General features: G+C 32.7%; 1 protein-coding gene across 1 annotated transcript in view; it reads right to left on the bottom strand.

Moving 5' to 3' along the window:
• The window catches only part of LOC118183323 (cGMP-dependent protein kinase 1-like), a 509379-nt gene that overhangs the window by 292664 nt on the left and 192370 nt on the right, over positions 1-24345 (bottom strand). Inside the window, exon 5 of the mRNA XM_085824166.1 lies at positions 10342-10447. Within this exon, the coding sequence (XP_085680292.1) occupies positions 10342-10447 (106 nt within the window). The remainder of the gene's footprint in view (positions 1-10341; positions 10448-24345) is intronic.

Consider the following 24345-nt stretch of genomic DNA (forward strand, 5'->3'; position numbering starts at 1 on the left):
TTTCTATTACTGGTAATTCTGTGATACTATTAGTCTGGCAAGAAGCTACCGATTTTTGTTCATTACTTTCTTTAATTTTGTGTCGGAATCTTTCATGTGTATTTGGCCTATTTGAGTTCCTTATTTTTTTTATTTTGTCTTGTTCCCCCAAATTGTTTTATAGGCACTTGAGTAATACTTTGTGTATCTGGGAGATCTGCAAGTACCCTTCATTAGTTTAAATTATTTGTACGAGTATTGTATCTTCTGTATTGTGGCCTATTTCTATTACTGTTCTGTAGTCTATTACCTTGCGTGAAAGCATACCGACTATTATATCTATTCCTTCTATTGATAAAGTTACCCCTATAAAAATTTCTTCTCTGGTTGTTTCTAGCCTGTCTATAATATTGAAAATTATTGTTTGAAGGAAAATAAGGACACTCTTTATTTTCCTTTAAAATAAGGACACTCAAAATAAGGAAAATAAGGTCCAATGATTCTGTTGGCAAATATGACAAGACTCTCTATTACTACTACTTTGTGTAGCATTATTTTCTAGGCTAGTTACATTGTTTACACTACCATTAGGTAAAATTTCATTGAATTTTTTGACAAATCCTCAATGGCTCTATTATTTTGCATTTGTTGCATAATTAATGTATTTAATTCAGGTGAAAAATCATGTGTCTGTGAGCTATTACCAGAATCCTCCAATGCTTTTTCTATGTTCTTTGCCTGTTTAACAGCAGTAGCAAAATCAATAGGTCCTAGTTTTTTAACCTCCAGTCTTAAATCTGGTCTGAGAGCTTCTAAGAATTTTGAAAGCATTGCTTTTTGAGTGAGGTTATGTACCTCTTCACTCGAACTAGGATAGCACCCAAAATATTTTGTGGCATAAGTATTCATTTTTTCCGCTAAGTCCTCGACTGACTGATCTGGGGTCTGTCTAATTGAGTTAAAGTTATTTTGAATTGTGTCAAATGACTGAGATTTTGCAAATTTTTTACTTAGTAATGCTTTTAAATCATCAAATGACATATCTTTACACGATTCATTATCAATTACAAATTTTAATGCTTTACCCCTCAATTGAATTTTTAACACCAAACTTTTTCTGTTCTCATTCCAGTTCTCTAAATTTGCCATTTGGCATAACTGATCTAAAAAAAACGTTATATTTTCGTCATGCTCCCCTGAAAAAGTAGGCAGAGCAGTAGCCAGACTCATTCATTACATTATTTTTCTTAGCCATTCTGAATCAATTTACTATACTTTAGTACCACTCTAAATTACTATTATTATTACTTCTAATGTATAGTACATTCATAAATACACTATTGTAACTTATCGAAATTTTTCACATGGATACAAGTTATTACATACTCCTTACCACACAATATGATATACATTCAGGAATAATTTCTTAAATACTGACCAATTTTGAATTGATATTACCATTTTCACATATCTATTTTTTATCATTAAATTATTTCACATTAGCAGGAAACAGTCATATGGAATTCTATATATATATATTTTTTTTTACATATGCAATTTTCAACTTTTTCTTAATGATTCATATCAGATAAACACAAAATTCAAAATTTTATCCAATCATTACTAATATTCACCTATTTGATATCATACATCATCACAAAATTCAAAATATTTAAGCAATTATTAAACTGGAATCACATGTGTAGTTATATTTTTAGGCATAAGCATAAAATGGTTCTCTACCTGAAATGAAACAGTTAAAACTTAATTTCCCACTTTGTTTTTTTTTTTTGTTTTTTTTTTTTTTTTGTCACGGCACCATAATGTGCCTTTATTATTATAATCCTGGTCACGGCACCATAAAGTGCCTTTATTATTATATCCTAATCACGGCACCATAAATGTGGTGTTGCCGGCCGTGATCGTATAAAGTGTCGATACTAAGAATATCAAGTACAAATTAATTTTGCGTAAATACTTAAACTAAAATTTGGTGTTTAGTACATTGCATAATCATTACTAAATAGATTAACAAGACTTACCCACTGATGCATGCATGAGCCGATTATTTTCTTTTTCCAATCACATATTTATTTCAATACACATACTTTCTGGATTAAATAAGACACATTTATCACACACGTATACATACTAAAATATCATAACTTAGATACTAGCAATGCGATAACTCAAATGGAATGTCCGTGGAGTGCCGACGCGTGACTATTCGCGCAATCCTGTTCCATCGAATAATTTTGCGGTTGAAACTTGATGAATTCTATCTTCATATTATCGCGCTGTCTGGTTACACACTTATAAGCTCTTCTTTTTTCCTTTTACATTCATATGATTTTTACACACGTCGCACGTGGTGACACATTGCTGGTCAATCACATCTTGAAGTCGAACAGTTACTTATATTCTGTTTGCGCGTTTATTTTATTCATAAATTCCACACACTTGCGCGTATATTATATTATTCACAAATCAAATATCTACTTTAAGTACTGGATTTCTTCATTCTGCTTCTTTCTCGGCAAAATTAGACAGGAACAAATGGCGACTGCTGAGTATGTGTGTGGGCCCACACACCCGCTAAGCTCGACGTCAGACAGCAAGAGGGGAAAGACGAAAAACAGAGAGAGACAAACCAGTCCTTCCAGTATTTATACCTTTCGACGCACGTGCTCGCGCGTGATAACGATACAAGAATCGATGTAGTCACACTGTTCTCACAAAGATACAAAACTGTCACCTTCTACTTCCTTGTACAAATTAAAGTAAGAACTGTATTTGCAAAAAATTAGGTTTTAAGGAAACTCTGTGATTGTGACCCAATTTAACCCACTTTAAATTAATTGGAAACATATTTTTTGGCATAGTATCTGGACAGAATAAATATGGAGCTCTTTTTTCCAATAACGGATTTTAAAATGAATTCAGAAAAGAGATTTTTTGGTATTTGCAAGTATTTTCGTTTCAAGAGATACTTATCTCGAATAACTCGAGAATGAGTAGACGTAGAATGTTTTAGTATATGGAAGTACTATAACATATAGTTGTACTCTTCGCTTTTTCGTGGCAATCGGTCACTTTAACATGTATAAATATATATATATATATATATATATATATATATATATATATATATATCCCTGTTCTAGTACATCGGTTCGTTCAGCTCTGTATTTGTGTTCTTTATATTAGTAAATTTTGCATTTTTGCCTTTTAAAGGGGTAGAATTATGTTGTTCTTATGTTGCGATTACGGATTTTGCAACTTTAGTGCATGGGATAGTTATCGATTTATGAGCAATGTAAAAGTGATGGAAGGCGCAACGAGGCCACCATTTATTTGCATTTGAAAGAGTTAGTAGAGTCCAACTTCCATGTCCGTTTCCATAGGGAGACTAAACATTAACTTTCAATATTGTATACCAAAATTTTGGTCTGTCTGCCTGTTGGCTGATTTGTGTGTTTGGATGCAGAAACTGTAATTTTAATTGTAAAAATTGTTTTTAACTGTAATAATCGTTTTTGACTTTTATCTATTTTACAGTTATTAATGAAGGTGTTTTAATAGTCTATACAGAGAAGTCGTGTTTTGGCCACATCAGATATTTGATTGGGTGCATGTACCTAAATTATATATACGTTCATGTTGGTAAGTGGTGAGCGAAAGTGTTTATGATTTTATATATAAATAAAAATCAAAAGATTTGAGCAGGAGGAAAAGCGATGTGAGACCTTTAGATCGAATATAATATTCTGAAAACAATGCACTGATTTTAGAGAAAAGACAAAAGAATAGTTTAATTAAAATTCCACTTCCCTTAACTCTATGATTGTGACCCAATAAGCAGTGAAGATAATAAAGATTTCCATTCTAAGTCTCATAAATGTTTTCAGACATGTGTGTAAGTGTTAGAAGGATGTTCAGCCAACAGCATTAAGCAGGCGCATAATTTAGCTCTGTTGGTTCACCGAAGATGAAATATAAGTCACTTTCTCGTTTCCGCTCTCTAGTAATAATCTGTTGGATGAGAAAGTGACCATCGCACGAGCTACCTTAATTCCATTCCCTGAATCCCTTAGTAAGGTAAGCGTTTTGAAAATGCCATGTTGTCTTAACTTATTATATCTTGTTATTGAGAAATATAAAGAATTGAAACGATATGTTCTATTCACTCGGTTTTCAATGTTCACAATGTCTGTTATGATGGTCGTATGAAATGTCGTCGCCTGATATGATGTCAGAATGTCGTCTGATATGATGGTTTCTTATGGAAGCATATTGTTGAGATTAAAACTCTGCTCGAGGTATACTGGCTTTTGTGTAGATGTCTCTATGTACCAAATTCGTAGCCCTGGGTCTATTAGTTTACACGCAGCATGAACGAAAGAAATACACACAGAAACTTCCTTTTTATTATGAGTAGAGTTATATATCAGAACATCTTTCATTGCTACATATTCAACGAATCCTTTTAATAACATTTGTAACAATCAAGTTACCAATAATTGTTTTAGACTTTTGTTGAATTACAACAAAGTTAATGAATACTATTTTAACAATGCTAATAAACCATAATCATTAGAGATATCAAATCTAGTGGTGCTAAAATTTTACGTGTGGATCACATTTGCTTAAATTTGTTATTTTACTGGTGAAAACGAGTTTGAGCCATTTTTAGAAATGGGCTTCTTTTTGTTGACAGTATTATGTTACGTTTTTATACCAACACAGTTTATCGACAGCCTATTGGGCATACTTATTTGTTTTGCGATTGCCTTCATTTTGTTTCCTCGAAGAGAAGAGAAAACTCGAAAAAGGTACGATGAAAATACCATTACCCTGAATGAACACAACTATAATGCCGGAAAGAAGGTACATAATTTAGATTACTTTGATTCATATGCTGATATTCATGAACTTAATGACGATTTCTTTGATGTGGATATAGACAATGACACCCATCTCCTCCAAGTTTCTAACGAAGCTTTTGATAATAATCTTCTTAATTTGCATATTGATAGTGACACTGACCACATCGAACGTTTTGCCAAAGATTTCAATAATAATCCCACTGAAGTTTACGATATAAGTGATGAAAATCAATTGAATTACCTCCATGATGAAACAGAAAGGAATTTTGATTACAAAAAACCTGATTACTCAGGTAATCAAACAGGCATGAATAGCAGTATAACCATCTTCAACCAGGAAAACCCCAGTTTGAATGCCTCTATTAAATCATTGGATGCTGAATGCATTGTATCGCATACCGATCTTGGAGCACAAGGGGACATCAATTTCGGCAATCTCATCAACACAAATAATGAACGAGAAATAAATAGCAAAATGGATCAAGTAGACAGAATAGAAGTGAAACCAATTCAAGAATTTCAAGAACGCCTTATTGATATCGTCGTTGATACCGTCGCTGTTATCTACGTTGATGACGAGAATACTCAACATCCTTTATCGCATCCTAGCAGGCGTTTCACAATTTCAAAATTAAGAAAAGCTTTACTGAAATATTTTCGCTTTAAAAAAATTAAAAATAAACATAACAGTTTAAAGCATCATATCAAAATCTAAGTTTACATAATTTCAATTTATGTTCGTGATAAATTTGTCCGAAATGACACCAATCTAATTGATTGACTAAAACTTGTACATTGACTGACGAGAGCCTGACTAACTGACGATCACACTAATTGACCAGCGACTGAAGTGACTGAATAAATATAGGACATTGACTGACCAGTGACTAAATAAGTGACGATCTCATTGATTGCATAAAAATTGGACATTAACTGACAGGAAACTGATCATGTGATGATCTCCTTGACTGACTGAAAAACTGAGCTCATAAGCAGAACCTATATTTATTTAATAAAAAAGAGATTAATTGGGGAGCCAAGGAAGCGGCTTAATTATGACTAAACTGTGCATTTTGCCAAAATTAAGGCTTTTAATTAAAGCTTAAGAATTATTTTTATTATATTTTTGCAATTAAGTTACTTTTTACTATGTTTATATCATATTCCCTTTTAAATGCTTTTTTATTTTTACTTATTTGTTTATTAATATTTACTTTTATTTAATTTTTTTTGTGTGTGTTTTCTTATTGTTACTTTTTAAATTTTATATTTCTTTCTCCTTAATATTTTATTTTCCTTAGCATTAATTTTATTATTATTAATATATTACTGTTTTTATCTTAATTTTGTATTTGATTTACTTATTTCTAAATTTTTGATTTTATTTTTCATTACAATTTCATTTATTATTACTATTTCAAAAAAATTTCGAACCCGTTTTAAAGTTTAGACTTTTATTAAAAACTAAATGTAAAATTAACACTTTTGGCTCTCCAATAAAATTTTAATCATTCGTCTTGTCATCTCATTTGTATTAATGACATTTTTGCGTGACATCTGTACGTAAGGACAGGATAAAAACTCTTTTCGCCCAAAAAAGTTTTAAAAGTAATTTTAAATGAATTCTGAAGAGAATTTTCCTTGGCGTCTGTGCGTACGTACGTACGTATGTATCTCGCATATCTCTAAAACGAGTAGCCTCCGAACGTTGAAATTCTGTTATAGGACTGCTATAACATGTAGATGTGCACCTCGTATTTTGGTTGCAATCGGCCACACCAAAAGTATGTAACTATATATCCGCTTTGTTACTCGGCTCCGTGATCTCAGTTTATTTATTTTTATATGTTTGTGAATTGTGCTTTTTTGCTTTAAAATGATGGAATTATGTTCTTATCTTCCGGTTAAGGATTTTACGCCTTTCATAAATCTGCATGCAGTATTTTCAGAATTATCAACAATTTAAAAGTTGTTTAAGTTCCGCTAAGGCTAATAATTTTTCCATGGCGGCCATTGCTTGTTTATATTTGAAACAGCAGAATAGTAGATTTGTTGCCAATCCAGAGAAAGTAAGCTTCGCTATAACAAAGATAACGCTTTCTTTTATTATTGCGAATTAAATCATGCTTAATCCATTCTGGAATTTATCCTAGGAAATAAGTGTTTAAGATTTACTTAATAATTTTCAATACTGACATCTTGAGTTTTAACTCACTTTTGCCTTGTCGCGAAGTGAGAACTGAATTAATTGAATGAGAAATAGTGAATCGTCTGTGAAAAACTGTTTCTTTTTTGTTGTTGTTCTTTTCTTAAATTCTTTTATACATTTTATACATCGTTTTAGATTTATTATAGTATTTAAGTAAAACATGTGGCAACGATTAGATAATTCTTAAGATGATATAAATTTTGTGCATTCTGAGTTAAAAAATGAATGAAATGTAACGCTCTTAAGTGAACCCAGGGCCAGAGTGTCGCTATGGTAAACACATGTAGTGAATTTTAAAGTTTTTTAGATATTATGATCTCAACACATCAGCATAATACACAATCAGAATTTTTCCTCTCCAATATGGATCTACGTACGCATCAGCAGTGTTCTGGCATTTTCTTGCTATTATTACATATATGTATGTATTTGCATATATATGTGTATATGTATATATATGTCATGATTTAATACATAGATGAAGGAATCCGGTACTATTGTGGTTAATCTTCTATTGTGGTTTATGCGCTATCGACGAAGTAGATTTAATTTAATCCAATAAGTTTAAATGAAACGCAAGAAAAAAATGGGTATAATTTAATATTCTGTACAAGGAAGTCATGTGGTGCACACATCAGATTTTTATATTTAATTAAACGTCTGAGATGAATGCTTCTATAGTAACTTGTGCTGTAGTCTTGAACTATAAGAACTAATAAATGAAACTGAAAATTCCAAGAACTAGGAAAATAATAAAAACTTTCAAATTAAACTGTAAAATTATTCTTGAAACATTTTTGCTAACATCATTCTCAGTGTTATATAAAAAAACTGAAAACGAAAAAACTTCGCCATCTGTTAAAAAGAATTTTATGTGTTTTTAAGAAAAAGTGTATTTCTTTACTTATTTCTTCATAAAGAAATATTTTCTTTAGTCGAAAGAAATGTAATTTTGTTAGTGGAAGTTCCAAACTTTTGTAGCTAAGCTCAAAAGAAACCTTCCGGCACCACACTCAAGAACATTTTCGTTTTTCAGTAAACAACTTTTCGAAAACTTAAAACTTCATAAAACAAAGAAAACAAATATTCAAACTTTGCTTTTTAAAAATGATTTGCAAGTAAAATCAATACAGTTATATAAATTAACAAATAATATGCCAAACAATGATCAATGATTTGGACCGTATATTTATAATTTCTAACCATATTTCTAATACAATATACTAATACAATATACTTGTAATTTCTATACAGTAAAAATAAATCAGAAAGTGTAAAAAAATTTCTAAAAGAAAATATAGGAGTTTAACTTATTAAAAAATATTCTTCGTAATTTTTTTTATTTTAAATATAGTTAAGTGCTTGAAAATGCGTATGTATTTTAAAGTGTGCATTGTTTTACAGTTTAAATAATATATAATTCAAAATATTTTTCAAATTTAAAATGGCAACTTCAAAAACTAACTGATTTAGTTATAGATATTTAGCGATTAAGTCAGAAAATATATTTCGCTTGAAAGCAAATTTCACGGAGTAGTCAGCTTACTGTTCCTTAAGCTGGCTTTCATAACCACCTCACAAACAATTCTAGGAACCAAAGTTTCAATTTCTGGAAATTGCTGACCAAGCAGTTTTTCTTAGTAAAATTTGGAATAAAGAAAGATAAAAAAATCTGAAAGGATCCAGATATAAGCTTTGCACTAGAGGATTTGTTACGTTTTTTTGCTCTCACTGAGCATCGTTGGTTAACTGTCTGCTCTAGGGCACCCTCTGGCCAAATTTGTTGTTTTAAAATTCTTATTAGCTTTATTATTAAGCATCGTTCTCTTCACACTAATGCCACAAAAAAATTCAAGAGCAAAATCACAAAATATTTAAAAATTGCATATCATTTGAATTCACGACAGACTGTTAGGTGTCACCATACATAATTTTATATTCCCTATATTATTTCTAAAGAAGCTCTGACAGCCAGTGGGCTAAAACAGTTATCATAAAAAGAGAAAAGTATATGATAATTTTAATGAGTCCAGCTAGTGTAATTTCTTAAATTTATTGAATATTTCTAATTAGACATCTTATTTAAATACATTTCTGTTCAAATCTACCGAATTATAAAGTACAAAACATATTTTAAGAACTGCTTTTATTGCTTTTCAACCACTTGGTTTGCTACTCAGTAAGAGAAAGATTTTTGAAAATTTCAAATTTCTGAATGGCAACATGCTGTTGCGTGGAGATGATAAGTACTGTATTTGAGGCAGTGGTTCCAGATTGCTTTCAAAGAGCCGAATCTGTAGATTAAATTTGAAAACTCTTACATTTTGCGAAATGGCAAAAGTCTGGAGAGCTGGAGATAAAAATGTTTTGTTTCGAAAAGTGTTGCTTTTTCTTCCTTTCAAATCGCCGAGTTTGTTAAATAAAAATTCACTATTTTTTTTTCAAAATATGAAATAAATCAAAATTAAAAATTCAGACATTAAAGTGCCCATGTTGCAGAGGAAGACTACGTGTGTTAAAAACAATTGCTCTCTATGTCATTGTTTTACCATAATGCGAAGAACGTACATATATACATACAAATTCTTCATTATTTAATTTTTTTAAAAATAACTCACGGCAATAACATTTGGTGATAAGATTTGATAACATCTAACGAAGCGATGAATTTGAAAAGTAATTCGGACCTAAAAGTTTGTTTCCAGAATAATAATAGCTCTGGTGCTAATAAAAGTGGCGGACTCTAGCCGTTCACTGCTACGCCACTACTACGGTCGGAAGCGGTGCTTACAAAAGTTTAATTTAAGAAATAACTCGTAAATCACTGAATATTTATCTTCAGACACCTACAGGTTCTTGGACCATAGCTTAAGAATCACTGCCATAACAATAAGCGTTAGGAATGTTCTTGAATCCTTTCACCTAATTTATGATCATAAGTGAACGCAGTTAACACAAGACAGAAATCCAATCCATTAATCGTCTCTGAATGACGGAGTGAGTGCAGTACCACTAATCATTGATACTATCATATCATCTCACTAGTCAGTGCCATTTTACTAATGACAAACATTTTCTCAGTGAACAAGTCTAACAACAATAAGCACTATGAGTTTCTGTTTCACTAAATAATAGTTATTTTTTTAATTACTAATTGCTATCAAAATCCATATAGATAAAATATTCAGCTTTCCTTCTAGAATTTCTCGAGGAACAAAAAAAGATCTGATGAAATAGATATAAGCGATGTAAAATAGAAACATTTACCTCCTTAAAAACTTCATATTATCTTCTTGCCTTTGTAATCCTGTTTTCATCATTATCGTGTGAAATGCTTTTCGATCCATAACCCAAATCTTTGCATCCTCAGCGGCTGCAATGGAAAAAAAGTCAACAATTCATTTCTACTTGCATCTAAAAACAGAAAAAATCAAATTAATTCAAGACGTATAAGATACTGTATTCCTCTTTTTTCCTTCTAGCATGTCTTCGTGGTGCAAGCGCAGCACACTCGAGAGGTCCAGGTTCAAGTCCCGGCGAGGGCATTGCTCATTTTTTACGTCTCATTCTCCCCCCCCACCCGAAAAAAAGAAGCTAATGAATCTACAGAGGGATTTTAATTATTGCATTAAAAATATTGTATAGATATATGTATGTATGTATCATTCATCTGTTTTTGACTACTTGTAAAAGCGATGCATGTCTTCATCATCGAAGAATTTCATTTTTGATTCCTTGGGTATATCATCCCAGCCGGTCTTTCAAGAGAGATTATATGTTTCTATAAGTGTAACTCAAATCCTTAATCCCTCATCATAATTTTTAATCAGTGTGACTTCTTCCTTACTAATATTTTTAACACTTTTGCGTCCTAAATTGATCAATTGGGAATTTTCATCATTAGCGCAAGAGAATGTATTGTTTTTTTATTTTAAGACAAGGCCCACCAGCGGCCGAGCGGTAAAGTCGCTGAACACTGGTAGTTCGGTCCGAGGTTCGAATCCCGCGAACGGGCTGGCTGCATGGGTGTTTTCGTGGTTTTCCCCATGTGTAACGTGTATACGAGCCAGTTTCCCTTGGAAAGTCCTCCACGAAAGGCATCCCTCCTCTTAGGCAGATAGCCCTAGTGTGTTTTGCCATAATTAAATACACCACACCATCATTTTATGACAACTCTAAACTCTCAGGAATTTCCCTAAGATTTTTTTAATTAGAGGCGTCGTCCTTTCCTTTGTTGTTGTTCTTGCTAATGCTGACTTGTCTGACCTATAATCAGCCCAAGTCCACGAAATACCTCACGGCAAGGAGCGCGAGTTTACGCCTGTTGTTGGCAACAGCCTTGAGCGTCTTACAGGTGCTTACAGTGCGATTTTCCTCCTCAGTTCCATCCCCATATTTGGTGGAAAGCACCCCGAAGGGGACCGGTCCGAGGGTCTACCACCTTTCTTCCCCCACCATTACCTCTCGATAGGATGTTCGGCTCGCCGCATATTTAGAGCGTCCCCATGCCTCATGGATACCATACATTTGCAAACATCCATGCTTTCTCCGGGATTCGGACCTGGGTTCTACGGAACGGCAGTCTGCGAGGCTAAACACTATACCAATCGGGTGGCCTTCCTTTCCGTTTAAAAATAAAATAAACTCATCTCAGCCTCTTTAGATAAAACCTCTTGCTTGTGAGTACTGCTGGGGCATGTCTCCCTACAAATATTTACCAGTATCAGATAACAGTATAAGTAAAATGACATTGTAAAAAATTTTCCTCACTGCGTGCTTTAGTTGCGAAATTTAAAAGCAAACCCGGATAACAATAGAAGGTTCTGGAGTTCAAATCCCGAAGAGTCATAGCACATTTTCACGTCTTCTGCTTTGACACTTTGACAGATTTATTGATGCTCGCTGACGCTCGAACTAAAATATGGTGGACCATAATTTGTCATCGCCAGAAATGAAAGCTTGGTTCCTCTTTTCCCAGTTGCTCTTTAAAAAGGAGGGAGAGTGTAAGATTTTTCTCCCTTCCTTCCGCGTGCCTTCGTTGTGTAACTGTAAATCACGTCCGGCTAGTATTTGGTAGACTCGGAGTACGAAACCCGGTGAGGGCACGCTGTATTTTACACGTCTCCCGCTTCGACAAAATTAATAGCTATACAATATAGCCATATGCATATAGTTTACCATTATAAGAGGTATAAACTCTTGAAAACAAAATCGAAAAACACTTATAACTATGAACAGAATGATAGCATTTTACCGCAGTGTAGTATGATAGCAGGTTATGGCAAACCTGGAGATAAACTTTCTTGCATTTGTACGCTTATACACTGAGAAGATCAAAGGAGTTGCAGCATGGCTATATCTGGGATTAGATCTCTCATCAATATTTTCAGAAATTACCTTGTAATCTGTTATTTTTCCATTCTTGAAAATGTTAAATGACATCCTATAAAATACTCAAAAGTATAATAAAGCAAAAATCCATAGGTAACTCGCCTCTATGCTAAATTGCCCTTTTATGACTTTACGATGTCAAACAACTTAAGTATCTTTTCTAGAGAACGTATTTTTATCCACACATAATGTCAACATTTTTCAAATATTTAATTAAATATAAATTAGATGAAAATTAAATAAATTTTCTATTTGATAATTTTTTCACTGTAAAAATGCTTTCTTAACGTTATGAGCAAAAGCGAACATGAAAAAACTACCAAATAAATTCAAATAAAATTCCTTAAAGGGCACATATCTGAAAAGCAATGAAAAAAGTACAAAAAATAAACTTATTCAGTTTTCAGGAAGACCTTCTACGAAACAAATCAAAATAAGCGAAAGATATATCGTAAAGCAAGAAAAAAAATCGATTTTTATAGCAAACCAAATTAACTATTGCCTAGAGACATTAGGCATTTTTTGGAAGCAGGCAAGATGAAAATTGAGCAATCGCTTTCGCCGAGAATCGAACCACTGACTTCTGGTACACCGGCCCAGTGTGCAGACCAAGTGCCCAGTGTGCAATTAGCCAAAGAGAACCAAGGTTTATATTAGACCTTGTTAATTTTGTGTTCTTCACTTGAGTTAATTTTATTTTGTATAATAAAAGTTGTTTGCCTTTCTGCAAGTTGAAAGATATGTTATGTTACTTCTGTTAATTTTTCCCCTGTTTATCTAAGAGTCAGGTCGACGTGTTAATAAATAGTTTTTTTTTTTATTTTAACTTTGTTGTAATAATTCTAGTGACAAAGGTTGTAGAGACACTAGGTTAATTGGAAGCAGGAAAGGGTATGGTCACTTTACTTAACCTGTTCCACCAAACTAAGTTAATGGCACTGCAGGGTTAGGAAGTCATCCTAGTCATTGCTGGCAATCTGACGGTTAGGCCCCCTTTCTACATTTTACATTAATGTTTAGTTTCTTGGATATAATTATTTTCATTCACTTGTTTCATTATCTCTAAGATGCCCTTGTTGCAGTAATAGTCCGTGAACAGTCTATTCACAGGATATGTGATGTAGTCGGAAAGAAAGAACTGCTGTCGAAGGTGCTCTGTCAGAGGGCAGGAGAGCGGTAATGAAGTGCGTCCGCGTCTTCCCCGCGAAAACCGCAAGAACAGTTGACGTCTCGTCTGAGGAATCGTCTGTAATATGCTGGGAATTTCCCGTGGTTGGTACGGGCTTGGAGGAAGAGTCGGTTGCATTTGAGCCTCTTGAGAGAAGGTATTGGGAAGATGTTGTAAGTAAATCTTCCTGTCTCTTCTTCCTGCCGTCGTGATGACCAAGTCTCTTGAAATGTTGTCTTGAAAAGCCTTTTTGCAACTTCTGCGGAAAGCGGAACTTCTTTGTCAATTTCTAGTTTGAGAGCTGCAGTCTTAGCTAGTTCATCCGCTCGAAAAATTAGCAACGCCTTCGCCGGGAATTGAACCACGGACTTCTGGAGTACCGTCCCACCGTGCAGAACCACTACACCACGAAGGCATGCTAGGAAGGTGGGAGAAATAAATTGTATACTTCCCCTTTTAAAGGGCGAGTGGGATTTTTAGGGGACCCAATCGCCAAATCCTGGGTGAGGAGAATCATCATCCAACACCCTTTTAGTTCGTGCGCCACGGTAGAGACATTAGGCATTTTTTGGAAGCAGACAAGCTGAAAAATGAGCAATCGCTTTCGCTGGGAACCGAACCACGAACCTCTGGAATACCGTCCCAGCGTGCAGAACCACTATACCACGAAGGCACGCTAGGAAAGTGGGAGAAATACCTTATGACTGAAACAAAATTTAACAAGATCGGAATATAAATATGACGAAATTATGATATAAGTCATAATAATTAGTATTAAATTATTATGACAGATGAAGAAATTGCAAAATAAAAGTTCAATTTATGTTATTCTCTTACAACGCATATTTTATGTGAAAAAAAGCATAGACGTCAATCGATGCAAGTCGTAAATATTCTTAAAACGTTCTTTTATTTTGTTGTTACGCTTAGCAAATCATTTCTGAAACGTTCCAATTTTTCAACTGTATAACTTTCCTTTTATCTTCACACCAAGTAAGACTTCTGTTTGTCTGATAAAAAGTCTGTTTTGCAAAATATAGTCAGAAAATGAATTGTCATCTTCTCGATGGAAAACTGTCAAATATGCCATTTGAACAAAATGGAACGAAATAAGATGTTAACTTTTTATTGCAGTACCGAGAATAAAAGAATCTTTTTATGCATGGGTGACTTCTAGAAAAATTCAGATATCGAAGGCATGCATGTTAAACTAAAACATAAGAAGTAAGAAATGAGGTAAAAGTGTTTACTTTGTAAATATGATAAAAATAATGATACAGATTCCATAGAAACAAATTTCCATCACCAAAATTGAGAAAAGATTTGTAATATAGTTCAAACACAAAATGCGCATATTTTTTTTTAATTTATTAAAATACCGCGTATTCCTTTATCAAATAAATGTCAAGTTTCGTTTTTTTTTTTTTTTTTTTTTTTTTTTTTTTTTTTTTTTTTTTGGTGCATTAGTTACATTTTTACTTTTAGAAGTTCGCAACAAAATTGCTGTTTCCAAGAAAATAAACATAAATGTTTCAATTTTTGTGGTTTTTAAACTTGGCAACTTTTACGGAAATTTAAGTCTTTTAGAAATTTGTTTTTGTAAAAGCTGTATTTCCACAGTTAAAGAATTCTTTCAGCTGTAAATTTTAGTTCTTGCAGTTATTAAAAATTCTGCTTGTGCACTGTTTAGGCAGATAGCTCTCGTGGAGTTTATCGTATTCAGTTATTCTAATGTAAGCAAGCTAACTTTGTAATTCTGTTTAGTTTTACACATTTTAAATTAAAAATTTTTATAATAATTTATTTCATTATTATTACTTGCTTGAAGTTTTAGTTTATCTCTAGTTTTAACGATCTGTGCAACGGGATTTAAAAAATATCTGGCAATTAATGTAACGGTTGGTAGAAGGAACCAAAATAAGAAATTGTTGAAATGGAATGTGAATGCCTAAATTGCACTTTGAGATGGAATTAACACTAATTGCACTAAATTGCAGGACGCTGTTGAGCAATATATTAAAGCATTTCGCTGTATAAATCGCCATATTCCTCATGGTTTCGAGAATTAAGTATCAGTACCAAACATACAGGTCACCGGTATGTAGTATTTTACGTATCTATGGGGCAGCAGACGAAAACGTATCAACTGCTGAAGAATTCGGAAATGGCTCTTTGTATCTTCTTTGAGTAGCAGCTTTAGTTTAAACGCAACCGCGTAGATTAAATGCATGTCGGCCAGCTCGGCGTTCGTTAAGCGACGCATATCCTTCAAATTTCGCATAAGGAATCGTGATTTGCGCCAGCAGATCGCTTTTACTAACCAGTCAACTCCGCACTGTAATATCTCTAAGCGACATTTTTGCATACACATTCCATTGCAATATTTGTTTATTTCGGTTCTCTCTATGCGTTTGCCCGATACTTTTGAATCCTCCTGTATATCTTACTATGCAATTGACAATATAAGACTTCTTTTATTACAATTTAATTACGCTACACTTTCTCAAGTGCCTTCTTTGATGATCGCTCTGCAAAATAGTTTCAGTCGTGATTTAATTTATAAACCATCTTCACAGTTATCATATTTTTGATGATATTTGTGCATGCAACTTGTTTCGCTTTCTTGATAATTTTATCTATCATTTTATAAATGCTGTTACCGTAAAACGTTTCTGTATTTTCTGGTTGCAACTAGCGCAAGTTTAAGGCTATATTAGAAATTTTCTTCAACTTTCTCAACTGTTTCGTTAGAAAGGCTTGATGTAAAAGTGTTGTTATACTTGAGAATATTAAGGGTGTGTGAGAGTCTGTTTCCCAATTTTCCAAAACTGAGAGGAAGCATGTTGCAACTATTGAATTCCTAAGAGGAAAAGGCTAAGAAAAAGACTAGCATTTTTACCCTAACCAAAATTATGATTGTCCAAAAGTCTAAAACATCAGATCTTTTCAAACATCAACTGTGATCTAAGAACATCCTGCAAAGTGTCCCAGAAAAAAACTTTTTGTGCATTTATGAAGAACATTTTCATTTAAAAGGTTGTGTAAACAAAAAAAAATCTGCGCTATCGGTGTGATTGACCTACGATTCCTGCATGAAAGATCATAGCACTCTGATAAAATTACTGTTTTTTGCGCACTTTACAGATATGCTATTGTTGTATTGTATACTAAAGATATTGTTGTATTGTACAATAGGAACTACGCGGCCAGCCTTCGTCTGACTTTAAAATATACCGGAAAAATGCCTGATGGGAACACCAAACGTTAAATTTAAAAATTGCGTAGAATTTTACCCTGCAAAACTATTTCATCAAGCAAAAAAAAAAGAAACACCCATAAATTAAAATGACAAATAACAAAATTACAGTGAAATAAGCAATATCCCTTTAAGAGTTCATGTGACATATCGACTGGCGAAATGCCACTATTTCGGGACAAAGGTTATTACGGTATAACGTTTTTTTTTTTTTTTTTTTTCAAAATAAACGTATACTCTAAATTCTTTTTCCATTTCAAATAGACAGCTTGTAGATTGCATAAAATCCATAGTATTTTTAAAAACCAGTTGTTTAATTTCTCTTACCTTTGACGAATCTTCTGTGATAGTGTGCTAGTTTTGGTACATTTTTCTTAAAAAATACTGCGTCACACCCCTTTAAATTTTGCATGATGGTTAAAAACATATCATTTAAGAATTATAAGCAGTATTTTACATTTTACTTAAGAAGAAAAATTTTAAAAATAAATTAGTAAAATGTTTTGAAAATCATAGAAAAAAATGATATTAAATTTTTAATATAGCCAAAACTAATGATCATAAATTTTATATCCTTCTTAGTTTCAAAGAAATAGTTAAGATAAATAACTGTGGAAAATTTAAATCTTCTATGCTGAATAGTTTTCAATAAAAGTGTACCGAAAGTTAAAAAAAAAAAAAAAAAAAAAAAAAAAAACACGTTTTGAGAAAAACTGAAAAAACAATTTGAACACTAATGATTTATAAAAAAAAAAATCATTTTAACATTTTTCTGCACTATAATCATCTTGAACTGGAATTTCTGCATCTAGTTATTTTTGTTTTATTAACTTATTTTATAGCCATTTTAGAAAGCCTTTGGTAAGTGAGATGGACCTCACGAATTCTATCGCAATATATTTTCGCAAAAACTTTACCGTATAAAAGCCTGGTTGTATTCCCAAAATTCCACTATTTATTGCGACTTTATACACTATCATTAAAACATATTACCGCATCTAATAAACCTAATTTTAATATGATGACGCTCACAAAAACAGTTTTTGGTATGCGCGTCCAGATGCAATTATTAAAACTTTCATTCGGGGTTTGAGTTGTTGTTGTTCATTTGTCTGACGTATAACAGCACAAGGAGCACCAGTCTTTGACAACACTCTTGAACACCTTACAGGTGACAGTGCGATTTAGCTCAGTTCCACAACCTAATTTTGATGGAGAGCACCCTAAATTGGTCGGGTTTGAGGATCTACCACACTTCTTCCCCTACCATCCACCTCTCGAAAGAATTTTCGACTCGCCGCATATTTCGGGTGATTCCATGCCGCACTGACACTATACGTTTACAAACATCAATTCTTTCTCCAAGATTCGAACCCGGGCCCTTCGGCACGGCAGCCAGTATCGCTAACCGGTTGCGCGGTCGGTTACCGGTTAACGGTATCGGTTACCGGTTGCGCGGTCGGTTTTAACTTCTTCCATGAATGCGATTTGACAGTAGGTTTTTTGGCAGAGAGACTTCTAAAGACTTCCTAATTGTCTCAGGCTACTTTATGTTTTAGCTCAAAACTGAAAATTTGAATATTTGAAAATTTGTATGTCATTTGTCTCCTTAAACCAACTTCCCGTTGCCTTCTGTCAACAAACGTCTAGTATCCAAGAGAAACATTAAATTTAAAAACTGCACAGAATTATCACCCTCATTTTTCCAAGTGGCAACAGTACTGATTTTCAACAGTCATCAGTCGAGTATACAATTGAATGAAAAACTGTTACCAAAACCACATTTCTAAAAGAAAGAAACTATTCAAAATAATGCGATAAAATCTAAAAGATAAAATTTAAAAGACTCTGATTCGAATTTTGAAAAACTCGCTTCGAGGTGCACTGGCTCTTGTCTAGATACACCTATATACCAAATTTCGTAGCCCTGGGTGTATTAGCTTACACGCAGCTCGAACGAAAGACACACAGACTCTTTCTTTTATTATATGTAGAGATTAAACTAAAATGAAATCTTTCAGATTTTTACATTTACTGTTATGGCAAGTATAATACTTTTTTCAATAAATCGTATATAATGTTTATAAAAACACTGAGTTATAATTGTGTTTATTCAAATATGAAATTTACTTACCAAGGAAAGCATAAAAAGCCAGGTTTATCGTAACGCAAAACCGTATTGCTTACGAAATTGCTATTCATTCATAATTCACACAGTTGTATGTATAAATAAAAATCATGGAACATATTAAAAAAGAAATTTACGATAATACAGAAAAAGCAAAAATGTTACAATAACATTAAAAGAAAATTTAACAAAAATTAAAGGAAAATTAAACAAATAAAGAATTTATATATTGAGCGTTTGTTAAACGTTTAAGGTAAAACAAAGATTAAAAATGTGTTAATATAATTTGTTTCATGTTAATCATTCGCTATTTTATTATTTTGTAATTTTTATTATGTAATTTAAGCAAATGGTAATAAAATTATGAAATCTATGTTTAAAAACCTTAACTTCAGACAGTGGTTAACTTCAGTTACAGACAGTGGTTTACAAAGAATTTTTCTTTTTTCTTCTATTCTTCAATATTTGGGTTACAAACAGGCATTACCAAGGACATTTTCTTGGGTAGGTTTCTTTGCGTCTCCCCATGACCTCCAGATCACCAGCTTCTTTCTTCTGAAGTGACAATTTGTTACCGTCTATCCATCTCTAGTATCTATCCAAAATAACGAGTTCTTAGCATCAATCTCTAAGTGGGTTGGAATTCAAAACATGGTTTTCAACTTCTTTATGAATTCGAATACAGGTAGAGGGATTGCTGGAGCTGTTCAAAATTTAAGCCCGGCTGCTTTCGATGAAAGTAAAGAAATAAAAGATAAATAAAAATGAAGATATAAAAAAAAGATAAATATTGCTAGAATATTTCTGAAATTTAATCCAGAAGTCTGAATTTTTAAAATGTTTTACTGGGGGATAACCTCCAAGTTCTAACAGTGATCATTCGGAAGAATTAGTGAAAATTAGTTAAAGAAAGTTTTGCACAAAATTAACGAAAGCAATCACAAACTAGTTTCTCGTGATATTTCTGTGGAATTATTTCTTTGTGATGCAAATAAAATATATCGTAAAACTTGAAATATCTTTGGTTAACGCAACATCAAAGATGTAAATAGTTAGAAGTGTGTTCCTCGCTTGTTCTGTGGAATTTGTAATCAACCATTTCCGAACACTAATATAATGCTTGCTGTACGATGCAAAATAAATAGTGAGAAGAGATGCTAAACAACTAAACGTAGTGACTAAACAACTCCATTGCTAATATAAATAAACATTCTGAGTTTTCTTTTTTTTTTCTAAATCTAAATTCTACTTGTAAAGTCTGTATTTAAAGTCTGATGGTTTGAATATGGTGTAATTCATTACATCTGACAGAGGCCATGAAGAACTATCATTGCAGAGTCATGCATTATGAATGACAATTTATCTGCCAAAAATACTAAGCTAAACGACAGCTCTGAATAATAAAAAAGATACAATATTTCCGATAATTTAAAGCTCATTTCGTAATCATGATACTGAAAAAAGTACCGAGATGAATGTTAAGGATTTACCCACACATTCCACAAACATTTCTTCTTACGTGCCACCATTTATACCACTTAATTCTATATTTCACTAAACGAAAACTATTTTAAAATGACAGTAAAAAGCTTTTAAAACCAGTTCAGTACATTTGCTCATCCCATAGCACGAAAATGTATTAAATGCCATGTCATTTATAGGACTAAAAGCATTACATCCTAGTGAACGCACTGCTGACATCAAATCAAAGCCATGTATCTGCACTATTATTGCTTCCCAAAAACACATTAAAAGGTTTAATTAGCATATGTTCTATTTCGAATTTTAATTCATAATTGCCCAACACTCATTTCTCATTTTTCGTATAATATAAAACATTCAAAAACAAATGGCAAATAGAATTAAGTTAGGCGTTAAAAACTCAGATACCTGATTTTGGCATAGACTTGACAATATGTTGTCTTATAATTTGCAGTTAGAAACTGCGGTAACTTTGTAAGGAATAAAGCATCTTCATGCAGCGAAGACACAGTTTATTTTCCCTATTTCTTGGTTCGAAACTTTCACGTATCATGACTTACGGTCACTAACCTTTACAGTGGAGCCTAAATTAAAAGTAATGAGGCATTTCTGTAGGGATTTATTCTTTAAGGAATATTTGCATTCTCTTTTCATCGTCAGTGTAGTAGTTCGTCCGCCAAAGGGGCAGCTGCATATGATCGCATATTTTCGAACGGGTATTAAATCTCAAAGGTCCCTTTTCGAATAGTCAACACTCAGGAACTCGGTCAATGATAATGCTTTGTATTATCACCGACCTGTATAAAGATTATGATATGGCACCGTTATTCATCTGTTTTCATGAGTGGCTATTATATTTACTCAACAGGTCATACTTTACAAATTAAAGCTCCGGACAAGTTATCTTTTTTTTAACTACTTCAGTTACATGGGTTCTTTGGACTTTGCATATATATTACTAACTTTAATTGTTACCTGTAAAATTTAACAAATATTACAGTGAACATGCATAAAACTGTTTCGAAATTTCGATATAGCATATCCGTTTTATGAATTCACAAACATTTTGCTGAGTAATGTATATCAGCTATCAATGTCTCATTTTTTATTTGAAGACTTCCACTCAACATTTTATTATTCTTCATAAAGAATTTTTGAAATTTTTATGGATAATTATAACAAAACAAGAGTTTAATTAGAGAAGAACTCTTTATACAATATAAATACTGCGTCATCAAATCTTTGATGGAATTTCAAGAAGGCACTGGTAAATTGATAAAACACTAAACTCCACTTTCGGAAATAACTCGATAATCGTTTTTTCCTTAAACCCATGCACAGGGAATCATAAGTCTTTATTTATTCATTTCGTTCATTTGCTTTACACTATTTCTGTATTTACGAACATATTTATCTTTCCAACTGAATTGTAAAACAAAGATAACATTAAAGGTAATTTCTCTTTACTTGCTCTTTTAATTAAACAGAAGGAAAGCAATCTTAAGAGAATGACCGCCAGTTATTTTTCTGAATAAAACGAGAAATGAAATTATTATTTCTCTTATTTCAGAAAGGCTTTAATTTTAATATGCTGTCATTTGCATGAAAATGGAAGAATTTAGAACATTTAAAAATTTCTTGCTGATTATTTGATGGAACTGCTAAATGTTAAATAAACATCTTTTATTTGGGGAAGAACACATTTGAAATAGTTAGCAACAAATGTTTAATACACGTTGCTTTATATCACTGAGGAACGTATTCATCCATTGGCCTCAAAATAAAAATAAGGTAGTTATACCTGCTTCCATTTATGTTGCACTACGAGGGTAGATTAGAACAATTTAGTCTAACTGAGAAAGAAGCGTTTCTGCTTCATGAATTATTTGCAAATTAAACAGCATTCTCAGCGAATCACATGTTCGAATTTTCCGTCATTCCTTCTCTGCAATTGGAATCGTATTACGGAGCCATCCGTAAATTAACATCGTGTTATGTCGTGAATATTAATTATATTAATAAGTGTTTTCAGTTATCATTATTCTGGTATGTTTATTTTCACTTATGTATATTTTAATCTTGCAAAAGAGTATTCTTAAATTCTTAAAGCCTTATTTAGCTCGTAGTTCTTGAAACTATAGTGTAACAAAGACAGGAGACGGTTGCGAGGAGACACTTGGTTTATGGTCTTTTCCTAACAGTGGAAGCAATTAGGGTGTTGTGTTGTTGCTTTTCTTCGCTGTGGGCCTTTTTACTAATGGCGCTGAAACGAAAATCAGCTTCCACATTCTCACTTGTTTTCGCTTCGTTACAGTTGCAATTTTTTCCTTCAACAATGGGGGTTATTGTAAGCTTAGGTAATTGGATTTTTCTTATCGTTAGTTTCCGCTTGTTACCTGGCGGGTCCACTTTACTTCCCACGTTGAGAGTACAGATGGTCAGGATTCCATTGTTGGATTGCCTTGTTTTAATTCGTTGTGGGGGTGTAATTTTCTCAGTTAAAGATATAGTAAAATTCTAGGATTGGTGAGATTAAATTTTGTGTTTTTGTAAGCCTATGAAATTTTTGAGGACGGAGAGACAAGTTTACTTCGGAGCTTGCACCTTGTTTGAAGTTACTCGGATTCTGATATTGAGCTAAAAGGAAAAGGAGAAAAGAGTGGGGGGCTTGACCTCTTTCGGGTCTTGCTCTCGCGTGTAGGAGCGGAGTCTGAGACTGGAAGTGAATCTTGACCAGACGAGATGTAAAAAAAGGAAAGAGTGGCGGGGCTTGTCCTCTTGCGGATGCTTGCGCCTGCGGGTTGGTGCTACGTTTATCTTCGTTTGCTGCTGATGAAAATTTTAGATCGAAAGGAGAAAATGCTTTACGTTATTCTGCAGGAAAATCCAACGGATGTCGTACCAGCAGACTGCGGCTATGGATTTCCGGCTTTGAGTAGATGAGAATTTGCATTGAAAAAGGGCGCTAGAGCTCTTCACAAAAATGTATATTCCCTTCGTTCTCCATATAATTTTCAAAGAATTTTAAATAGATATTCTCGAGGTGATGAGTGATGATTTTTTATTTTTATTTATTTTTAATGACTTTAATTATTATTCTTAATAACCAAGCTAGAGTTGTCAGTTTAATGTTTGCTAAAATTTGAATATGATATCGTAGGGTTAAATTTGCTTAAAAATTAATTAATCCTTACATTTCAAATTTCATTATTCTTAAAGGTACTTATTCATACCTTGATTAATATTTTGTGTCAAAAATGAAATGAGTAAAATATTAGTGTTACATTTATGATACTGTAGGATTTGAACATGTTAACTTAATTAATGTAAGCTGTAATTTGGTGTGATATTCTGCGTTGTTTTGCAGAGTATTATAATGGTAGAGAACTGAATAGTTTACCCAGTTGACTTATGTTATTATTATTCTAGAAATCAATAAATGTATGTGTTTAAAATTTTATTGCATTTGTTTATTTGTTTTGTGTATATTTTTTGTGTGGTCTGTTAAGTCATTGCATTTGTCTGAACCGGGAGGCTTTTAAGAAACATGGAACTTTATTGAATTTGCATAGGAAATCATAAGTTTTTATTTATTCATTGATTTTTCCTAGTGGGCTTCACAACGCGCCCTATTGTACTAACCCATTACCACTGTACGATTGTTCTTATGATATATGATGAATTTGATTTATATTTATTTTTTAGTTAATTTCTCCGACACCATATGTTAAGTTAAGGCATAATAGTTTAACCCCATAATTTTCAGCTTCGCTACAATCGCATTGCCGATAGTGCAGTGAAATCTGCATTTTCTTATAAATAACTAGACAGCCTAAACTAATTTAT

This window comes from Stegodyphus dumicola, chromosome 9 (assembly GCF_044657685.1).
Source record: "Stegodyphus dumicola isolate Sdum_Otavi_A_Nest chromosome 9, ASM4465768v1".
NCBI lineage: Eukaryota > Metazoa > Arthropoda > Arachnida > Araneae > Eresidae > Stegodyphus > Stegodyphus dumicola.